Consider the following 10998-nt stretch of genomic DNA (forward strand, 5'->3'; position numbering starts at 1 on the left):
AAGTTTGCTTCTGTGCAGCAGAGTGAAGGGCTTGATCCATTTGAGTCTGGAAAGGCCAGATAGATGGCAGATAAAGCGACAGAGATGGTGTGAGCTCATCTCCCCCCCAGGACTGTGATTATTGTGTCACTTTGCCATTGCTCATTACAGGGTCAGGAGAAGGAGTCTGAGGTCCAGGAAGAAACAGAGTTCCCTTCCCACTGGAAAATCTTCCTTCTCATCAAATCATGTTGATGGTTTAATGAATTAAATTAATCATCTAACTGTTTAAGTGCACACTTGCCTTCTGGGAGTAATATTCCTTTTAGTTTCTAGTAGATTAACATTCCCCTCTCAGGGTTGTACCTGGCGAGTTTCCAGTACTCTACCAGTCTCGGCTACAGGAGGAATAGTCAAGCAGAGACATACCCATTCCATTCCTAGCTTGGCCAGTGGCTAGTGAGTGGAAGACAATCTGCTACAAGTCAAAACTCACTCGTGCTGGGCAGCAGAGGCATGGGAGAGAGCTGAGGGCGGAGACTCAAGTTTACTGCACGAAAGGAGACAATGGTAAACCGCTTCCATATTTTTACCGAGAAAACTCTATGGATACGCTACCAGAACGATCGCAGATGGAGAGTAGGGCGTTCTGGGAGAGATGTGTCCGTGCTGTCGATATGGGTTGGAAACGACTCGACGGCATGAGACAAGACAAAATTAACATAATGTTCTTGGAAATGGTTATTATCAGAGGATCCTTGGGCCAAAAGGAACCTCAGGGTAGGGGAGAGGCCAGTCAGCTAAAACCAATTGCCTGAAATCGAAGTAGCCATCAGCTTGAATCGTTAGAACTTTTTAAAACAAAGCAACCCACTATGCTCTTCTAAAATCACACCTCCTGCAGACATGCTTTCCTGTTCACTCGTACATCTCCCCACTTTATTTCCCCATTACTGCCATTCCAACACTTTTGTATCACTTGAGTCCTCACACCCTATGGGCTTGGGTATTCACCTCCCTCCCTCCCTCCCACCAATAACATTTATTGGTTATTGCACATATATTTAAACCCAGATGCTTCCCACTACTTATAATTCATTTTAGGGCCTATCTTCTAGGCTAGACTTTGAGGTCTTTAATAGGTTACTAACTCAACTATATGATTCCCGAGCACTTAGTACAGTACTCTGCACAGAATAAGCACTCAGTAAATACTCTTGATTGATTGATGATAGTCTTCATCATTAGGAAGTGTTATTAGTGCTAGCAAGAGGAGAGAAGGAGGAGGCGGGGTGATACCTCATTCCTTAAGGAGGAGAGACCTGCACTTCACTGCACTGGAATTCGGTGTAGGGGCCCGGGGGGATATCTTTTGAATTTATTTATTTAAGGAAGCAATGTGGCCTAATAGAAAGAGCACAGGTGTGGGAGTCAGAAGACCTGGGTTCTAAACCTGGCTCTGCTACTGCTTGAGGTGTAACTTCTCAGTTTCCTCAACTTTAAAATGGGAATTCAAAGCCTGTTTTCCCTCCCTCTTAGAATATGAGCCCAATGAGAGGGACCATGTCGGACCTGATTATCTTGTATCTACCCCAGCGCTTAGTACAATTCTTGGCGCATAGTAAGTACTTGAAAAAACTATAATAATAACAAGCAGATTTAGGGAGGCTGCATGGCCAGGTGGAAAGAACATGAGACTGGGAGGCCCAGATTCTAATCCTGGCTCTGTTTATCACTTGCTGGGTGTCCTTGGACAAGTCACTTAACGTCTCTGAGCTTCAGTTTCCTCATCTGTATCCCAGGTCTCCCCAATTCTAACACGGTGAAACCTATATGGAGAGGAACTGTGTCCAATCTGATTATCTGTATCTAGAACACTGCTTTAGCACTTAGGAAGCACACTCTCCTGCCTGGAACTTCCTCCCCCTTCAAATCTGACTGACCAAAATTCTTCCCATCTTTAAAGCCTTACTGAAATCATACTCCTTCAGGAAGCTTTCCCTTGCTACCTTCCCTATTCTCCCCCCCTCCTGCATCACTTATGTGCTTAAATTTATACCCCACCCACAATATTTACGGACATGTTCTTATATTTAGTTGCTTCCCTTACCTATAATTGATTTTATTTTAATACCTTTGCTTCACTTACATTATTAACTTCTTAAGGATGGGGACCGTGTCTACCTATTCTATTGTACTCTCCAAAGTGCTTAGTAACACTTAACTTACTAACACTTAGTAGCAAGTGATATATTAGAAGCCTACATATAACTGAGAATAGATGAAATAATTTAATCAGTCAATCATGTTTATTAAATGCTTGTATGCCTCTGCCCTTTGAAAAGTGCTGAGGAGAGAACAGTGAGAGTGAAAGAATTGTTCCTTGTCTTTAAAGAATTTACAGTCTAATGGGGATGACAGGACAGATACAAATTATTTACATATGCTGGGAATATGAGGTTAAACATGGATGCAAATAGTTACAGCAAATGAATGAAAAGATGTGTAAGCATGTAGATTAGTGAATAAATAAATAGACTATAGAAATCCACATATACATAACAGCTTTGTGTAGCTATATATTAAAAAATGCTAAGGGAAGACCCAACTTGGGGAATGGAATTAATTGTTGAAAGATATGAGTTTTCAGGAGGGCTTGAAGATTGGGAGAGCTGTGGAATGGAAGACTTGAAGAGGAAGGGAGTGCCAGGCAAGGGAAAGGACATGAGCAAGGGGTTAGATATAGGAAGCCTTGTGAGTAGATCACCTCCCTGAGAGACTGAGTACATAAGGAACATTAGGGCATCAACTCTTTGGGGATGAGAGGTAGCAGGAAGCAGCATTGCTTAGCGTACAGAGTGCGGGCCTGGGAGTCAGAAGAACAGTAAGTGCTTAATAAATACGATTGAATGAATGAATGAGAAGAGTTATAAAAAAGAGGTGTGTCATAAAGAACAAAAGTTTTCACTCAAACATCTTATAATGTGACGGTAATTATTACAACTGCATGTATCCCTTGAGGGAATCAATATTTGTAGATTCTGGTAAATATTAACACAGTTCCCAGATGGAAGGTGTGCATAGAGAATGGATGGAGAAAAAAAAGTGAAAGAAGTGTGAGAAACAGAGGGGTCACAAGGTAGCCAGGGAGGTCACTGAGGAATCATCATTTGCCATCTTGATGTCTCTCCTCTCAACTGGCAGCCAAGAGTCTGGTTACTCCCAAGGCCTTTTTCCTTCATCATCATCCATGGCATAAATTGAGCATCTACTGATTAGTGATCATTACATTAAATACTGTATCTTCCTTAATGAAAGGCCATATATCACTAGGCAGGAAAGGAAAGGGGCAAAAAGAGCTCAAGAAAGAGAGGGATGATGAGAGATGAAGAGGAAGAGACAGAAGCAGAGATAAAGGGAGGGAGAAGAAAGACAAAAGGAGAAAGAAAGATGATAGGACAGAGGAGAGACAGGTGGGGGGGGGGGAACAGAGGGAGACACTAATGCAGAGACAGAGAGAATGGGAAAGATGAAGACAGAGGAAGAGAGACAGATTGAGAGATGGAGAGGGGAGGGGAATGACAGACATTGGATACTGGAAATACCAGTAGAATTTGCTCCAAGAGACCAGAAATGAAAAGCGGTAAGTGAAGAAGCTGTGGGTAAATTTTCTTATCCTTTTAAACTGGAATTTTTACAGCAAGGTTCTGAGAGAGAACAGAGTTGGGTGGCAATACATTCAATATTGGAATCCAGAGGAGAAGAAAATTTACTCACTTTCTTTTGACAATTGAGACCAGTGGCCCGGGGATCCCGGCTGATCAGCACCAAGGGGCAGAGGGAGGGGTAGCACATGGACAGGAAAGTTAAGGTGTTCTGCAATTGGGGATTGTATTCTTTTATAAAACTCATGTACAGAGAGATGATGCTATTGATCCAATAAAAGAAGACAAAGCAGGAGACCAGGAGCAGGATGGTTTGGATGGCTCTGGTCTCCATGGAGGATCCGGGAGAGATGCTGGCGCTGTGGATGTGCTGGACTTGTTTACGGTGTTGGTAGAGCACAATCACTATGTAGCCACTGGCCCAGCTCATGAGACATATAAAAAGGAGATCTCGGAGAGTTATAGATATCAAATACATAATGACACTTACACGATTACTCTTGTGGATACAAGAACAGTATTTTAAAATGTAAATATATTCTGAGCCAGTGATGTTTTTGGTGGCTTCGGTGGAAGTGGTTAACATGGAATAGATCAACAGGTTGAGGATCCAGAAGAAGATGAAGGAAGGGAAAATGAAAACAGATACCTTGAGTTTGAACTGGGCCCAGAAGGAAGTGCTGGGACTGATGGTGATGGCCTGGAACACGCTTAGGAGACACGTGGTGCAGATGGAAAGGCCCCGGGAGACTCGGTTAGTGGTCATGACAATCTGGCACCCAATATCATTCAAAATATCCTTCATCCCAAAGGACATCATTGTCTCTGGAATGCCTCGGGTCAGAAGTGTAGCTGTGTTGGCCACTGTCAGGTGGATGAGGATCAAGTCTGTTAACTTCTTCTGATGGGGTTGAACAGTGAAAATGTTGACAAACATGATGATCAAGGCTGAGTTTCCCAGAACTCCAATACCTGTCTGAGAGAGGAAGAAAATTCCCCAAATCAGGTCACCCCAAAGCATGTTCTTGATTTCTTCAGAATGGCAGGATCCTGAGAATCCTAGAGAAAAGTCCAGAGTTTCCTAAAAAGATGGAGTTAAGGAAATACAGGACAAATGTCAGTCTTCTTTGGCCCTGCAAAGGAGTTGAATTGCAGTGGTGCTTGGGCAATCAATGACATTTATTGAGCACTTGCTGAGAGGAGAGCACTGTATTCAGAGCTTGGAAGAGAACAGTTCAACAGTTGGTAGACACATTCCTGCCCAAAATGAGCTTATGGTCGAGAAGATGAGCTTACAGTCTTACAGTGTGCAACATGCTCAGGACAGTGGCTTTGGGATTGTTGGCATCCTATTGTGATGTCACTGGGTACAGGGCATGGTTAAGGAGAGAAGTATAGTTCACCCGTTTTTCTTCCAGACCCCACAAAGCACAAATGACCCCTTGTTCTGAGCCTTTCTAAATCCTACTTTTTCTAACACACCTTCCCCATCTAACCCCTAACACATCAAGTCATATTGATTCCACACCTCTCTCTAGCACTATAAATTTGTGACTATTTCTACATTTATGCCCCCTCTCATACTGTAAACACCTGGTGGGTGAGAAACATTTGTTTCTCTACTTTATAAGCACCTAGTATGGTGCACTGCATCAAGCAGGTGCTCAATAAATGACACTTCTAATACTATTCCCACTATACCCAGCCTTGGCACTCGTATATATATGCAATATATATATATATATATATATATATATATATGATCAGTTGTGTAGTCAATTATTATTTCTTTAATTCCTGTTTCCCCTTTTAGAGCGTAAGCTCACTATGAGCAGGGAATGGGTTTCATTCTTTAGTTGTATTTTCCCAAGTGTAGGTGCTCCATAAATATCACTAGCACTACCCTTCCTGATGAGAGTTAGGCTCCCTTTATCCAACATGATGAGTGATTTTCCATGATGGGAGGCACCGATGTAAAGTTTTCAGGTCCCCGATTTTGAGAAATTGGTTATATATTTTGTAATTCCACTTAAGGGCGCTAAAAGTTCTCTAAAACTGTGTAAAACTTCCAATATTCCTTGGATTCACTCACCCTTCCTCATACAGACTCTCTTCACCCACTATTCCCCAGTTTGTCCCTTTCATTCCTTCTAAGCTAGCCTTCCAACTGTGCTTCACTCCTGACTTTCTTGCCTCTGATCCTTTGCCCCCTGCCCTGCAAATCTCCAGGCTATACATTCAATCCTCTATGCTACAGCTCGCCATGTTCAAAGTTCTCCTCTCATCCTACCTCCTCTTGGAAACCTCCCTTGATTAATTCACTACATCTCAGGTCTATCAACCCAACATGCTACCTTACCACTTGTGTAATTTATTCTTCTCCTCAGCATGTGTGTATATTTGTCCACTCTACTCTTTTTTGCTCTCTCCTTGTTCATAACAATGGTATTTATTAAGCCTAGTACTGTGTTAGACATAATATAATCAGATAGGACACAGTCTCTGTCCCACACCAGTACAATCAATCAGTGTTATTTGTTGAGTGCTTACTGTGTGCAGAACATTGTACTAAGCAATAGGGAGAATACAATTCAATAAAGATGGTGACATGATCCCTACCATCAAGGAGATTACACTCTAGGCACACTTTTGGGTTTTTTTGTTCTGTTTGGTTTCTGCATATCCATATAACCCATAAGCTACAAGGAATATTTTGCATAAAAAGTTTACTGTACCTCACGGTCTTCAAAAAGCATCACAAATCTTCCAGGCTGGAAAAAAAAAGATGGATGGAGAATATGTATTATGTCCTGATTTTACAGATGAGGAAACTGAGGTTCAGAGAAGTTAGGTGATTTGTCCAAAGTCACACAACAGCAAGTGGCAGGAGTGGGATTAGAACCCAGGCCTTCTGACTCTCAGTCTTGTGCTCTTTCCACTAGACTGCTCTGCCCTCTCATTATATCCTTGTTCTTCCAGTTCCAATTATTGATAAACCAGTTTTGTCTTTCTCTGCACCATTAGAGAGTACGATCCTTGGGGGCAGGGATTGATGGGTCTTGCTTCTGTGCAACTCTCCCAAGCCTTTAATACAGTTTTTAGCACTCAGTAGGTGCTCGATAAATACAATTGATCACTTGATTGATGGGGAAGGACATACATAGATTTCCAGATCTCTTTCTCTCTCTCTCTCTCTTTTTCTTTATTTAAATAGTATTTGTTAAGTACTTTCTTTGTTCCAGGTATTGTACTAAGTGCTGGGGTAGACATGAGATGATCAGGTTGGACACAGTCCATGTCCCACATGGGGCTCACAGTCTTAATCTCTATTTTATGGATGTGATAACTGAGGCACAGAGAAGTTAAGTGGCTTGCCCAAGGTTACACTGCAGACAAGTGGTGGAGCCTCTTATCTGCACCCTCTCCACCCTCATCTTCTAATTTGATCTTATTCGCTGCTTTTTAATCACCATTTGCATCTGCACAGAGGAAAAGATACTGAAGGAAAAAAAAGTGGGGAAAAAAGAAGGCAGAAGAAAGGGGAAAACCCAGAGGAGGCAGAAGGAATGAGAAGAAGCAGCACTTAGCATGTACCATTACCATTACATTACATAGGAGAAAAGATGGAAAGAGAAGGAAAGGAAGAAAGACAAAGAGAGGAAATACAGATAGAAAAACTACGGAGAAGAAAATATGGAGAAGACTAAGCAAGACCAAAGACCAAATGATGGAGAGAACTAAGAAGAAACAGAAAGTGCCTGTATGTGTTTGGGAAGGACAGTAAATAATTTGACTCCATTCATCTACTGTACCCAATACATCAACCCACTCTGAGACCAAGGGTTTCCTATTCACTGTCTAACTGGCATCTTTCTTTAGGATGAGGCTCTGTCCCACACCCTCCAGGCCTTAGAGTCCAAGACTGTGAGTGAACACTTACCTGGGATAGTTTCTCTGCAGCTGTGTTGAAGAGAGAAGGGCTTGCTCTGTCTGAAAATGGAAAGACTTGGCCAGGGGAGCAGTTATAGGGATAAGATGGAGTGATCTCATTTCCCCCCGGACTGTGATTACTGTGTCACTTGCTGTGGCTGTGGCACTATCTGCAGTGGGGAGTCTGGGATGTCTCCAAAGAAGAAACAAAATTTTCTCCCCATGAAAATCTTCCCTCTCATCATCACTCAATGACATAATGAATTCAATGAGCATTTAATCACTTAACTATTTAGATGCAAAATTAACCTTCCAACTGTAACTTGTTCTCTACTCCCCATATCCAACCCCTCACTCACATTGTTCCCCCAATTAATCAATCAATCAATAATAGTGATTGAGCTCTTAATAGGTGCAAAGCACAAAAGAGTATGAAAGAGTAAGTAGGCACCATCCCTGTCCTCAGGAGTTTACAATCTAGTGGGGGAGATAGATGTTAAAATAAATTAGAGGTAGAGGAAGCAACCAAGTCTAAAGAAATGAACATGAGTGCTGAAGGAACTGTCCCATCCAGCCTGGTCCTGTGTCCATCACAGTGCCCCCATCTCCCCCTGCTGCCTGCTTGTTATTTAGGATCCAACCGACTGCTGGCCCTTAGTGGAGTGATTACCAGCCAAAGTTTTGATTCAAGTGGTCCATATAACACCTAAAAAACAGGACTTTGACCAAGTCTGTTGCTTGCTTTGCATTCCTGGCACTCCCACCTTCCTGCTTCCCAAATAGAAGTAATGTAAATAAATTCTCTCCTTCTTCTCCTCTCTCTCTCTCATCCCACCTTTCTCTCTCCTCCTCCCATTCCTTTCTCTCTTTCTTTTTTCCTTTTTCTTTGTCTCCCTCTTGTTTTTCTCCTCTCTTCCTTTCTCCCTCTCTTCCTCCTTGCTTTTCTCCCCCACTCTCTCCCTCTTTCTCCCCATCTTCCTTTCTCTCTCTCTCATCTTTCTCCTCCTTCCCCTCCCCATCTTTCATCTTCATCTCCTCTCCTTTTTCTCCCCTGCTCTTTCAACTTGAAGTATTGATTTATAAATGCACCTACACGATGAAGTAAATCAATCAATCAATCATATTTATTGAGCACTTACCATGTGCAGAGCACTGTACTAAGCACTTACTAGAATACAATGCAACAGCTTTCAAGGAGCTTACAATTAAGTAAAGTGGGCTAATGTGTTTTTAATGTGTACAAATGACTCTTTGAAAGTTTGGCATGATTGGTGCACTTTTTATTTGGTCTCTTCTGCGCAGAAAGGTTGTCAACTCTGCCACAGACTGAAGGTTTTATAGAGAAGACTGGAAAGAAGAGGATTAGGGGGAAACATGTGCACTCCTGGCAGAGGAGCCTCTCAGCTTCCGGAGGATATACCTGGCAATAGGTACCCGGGCATCTGTGCTGATCAGCAGCAAAGGGCAGAGCAAAGGATAACATGCAGACACAAAGGATGTAGAGTTATGAATCACAGCACTGTAATCTGTTTGCACACTTAACGAGACAGTGGTGCTACAGTTAATCCAATAAAAGGTAACGAAGCAGGTGACCAGGAGCAGAATGCTGTGGGCGGCTCTGGTCTCCGCAGAAGATTTTGGGGAGAGGCTGGTGCTGCGGATGTGCTGAACTTGCTTATGGTGTCGGTAGAGCACAATCACCATGTGGCCACTGGCCCAGCTCATGAGACCTATAAAGAGGAGATCTCGGAGAGTCATGGCATTTAAACACACAATGATAAGTACACCAGTACCCCTCGGTAAGATAGAACAGCTTTTTGAAATAAAAGTATATTTTGAGTCACTGACATTTCTGGAGAACTGACTGTTTAAGATACTTCCTAAATAGATCAAGAAGTTGAGGATGCAGAAGAAGATGAGGGAAGGGATGATGTAGCTGGGGGCTCTGGGTTTGAGCTGACCCCAGCGGGAGGTGCTGGGGCTGATGGTGATGGCCTGGAACATGCTCAGGAGACATGTGATACAGATAGAAAGGCCACGGGACACTCGGTTAACAAAAAATAACGCTATGCATCCAACCTCATCCACAATGTCCCTCATGCCAAAAGATGCCATCGCCATTGGGACCCCACGGGTCAAAAGCACTATCGTATTAGCCACGGTTAGGAGGGTGATGATCAGGTCTGTGGGCTTCTTCTGTTGGGATTGATACAGCAAGATGTTGACGTAGATCCCGAGCAAGGCCGAGTTCCCCAGGATTCCGACACCAGTCTGACAGAGGAATAAAACCCCCCAGAGGAGATCATTTGAAAGCATTGTCCTGATTTCTTCAAAACTGCAGAAGCCTGAGAATACAATTGAAAAATGGAAATTAAATTTAATGATAATGGTATTTGCTAAGCTCTCACAGTTTGCTAAGTACTGGGTAGGGTGAAGATAATCTGGTTGGACAGTCCCAGTTTCACACAGTGCTCAGAGCCTAAGAGGGAGGGAGAACTGGTATTTGATCCCCATGTTGCAGATAAGAAAACTGAGACACAGAGAATAATAATAGTAATAATAATAATAATAATAAAAAGTAGGGTATTTGTTGTTAAGCACTTTCTACTTGCCAGGCACTGTACCCACTGGCATGGATACAAGCAAATGGAGTTGGACATATTCCCTGTCCCATGTGGGACTCACAGTCTCAATACCCATTTTACAGATGAGGTAACTAAGGCACAGAGAAGTGAAGTGATTTGCCCAAGGCCATACAGCAGACAAGTGGCAGAGTCAGGATTAGGTCCCATGACCTTCTGACTCCCAGGCCCGTGCTCTATCCACTACACCGTGCTGCTTCTCAAGTTCCCTGTGCCTCAGTTTTCTCATCTGTATAATGGGGATTAACTACTTGGTCTCTCTTCCCCTTAAACTGGGACCTGAGTTCTAATCCTAGAAACTACATGCCAAAGATTCCGTTCCCCCAAGACCTTCTCGGATGTAAATAAAGGTGTCCCTGTTCACAATGAACATGAATCAGAATTCTGGGAGAGTTAGGAAAGGTCCATAATAAATACAATAGAGTTAGGAGACCTGTTCCCTACCCACCAGCAGTTTGTCTTGAGAGTGGAGTGAATATCAAGTTCTTAAAGGGACCAACTCTATCTGTAGCAGCCAGAGTTGGCTTAAAATACAAATGAAGGTCAGACATGATAGTACTCTCCCAAGCATTTAGCACAGTGCTCTGCACATAGTAAGCACTCAATAAATATGATTGACTGATAGCGAATGGTCAGAAAAAGTGAACTACTTTAATTCATAATGTTTAAGTAGGGTGTTACAATTCATAACCATCTTCTTCAATGCCCGGGACAGTATTCAGCACGTGATATTTGAGCAATTCATCCTTCAGAGAGAGATGAAAGAATTTGAAGCAGATGGC

General features: G+C 42.7%; 1 protein-coding gene, 1 non-coding gene and 2 pseudogenes across 2 annotated transcripts; 1 reads left to right on the forward strand and 3 right to left on the reverse strand.

The window, feature by feature from the left end:
- The first annotated feature begins 327 nt into the window (after positions 1–327).
- LOC114808608 lies at positions 328–465 on the forward strand. Its single transcript, XR_003756454.1, has one exon. It is a non-coding gene; the product is annotated as a small nucleolar RNA SNORA7 (small nucleolar RNA).
- On the reverse strand, positions 3555–3977 carry ORNANAV1R-PS3366 (vomeronasal 1 receptor ornAnaV1R-ps3366 pseudogene; annotated as a pseudogene).
- On the reverse strand, positions 4237–4665 carry ORNANAV1R-PS3347 (vomeronasal 1 receptor ornAnaV1R-ps3347 pseudogene; annotated as a pseudogene).
- ORNANAV1R3127 (vomeronasal 1 receptor ornAnaV1R3127) lies at positions 8937–9890 on the reverse strand. The gene has a single exon (NM_001253519.1). The coding sequence runs from the start codon at positions 9888–9890 to the stop codon at positions 8937–8939; it is 954 nt and encodes a 317-aa protein (NP_001240448.1).
- Positions 9891–10998: the final 1108 nt, after the last annotated feature.

Source organism: Ornithorhynchus anatinus, chromosome X5, assembly GCF_004115215.2.
Source record: "Ornithorhynchus anatinus isolate Pmale09 chromosome X5, mOrnAna1.pri.v4, whole genome shotgun sequence".
NCBI lineage: Eukaryota > Metazoa > Chordata > Mammalia > Monotremata > Ornithorhynchidae > Ornithorhynchus > Ornithorhynchus anatinus.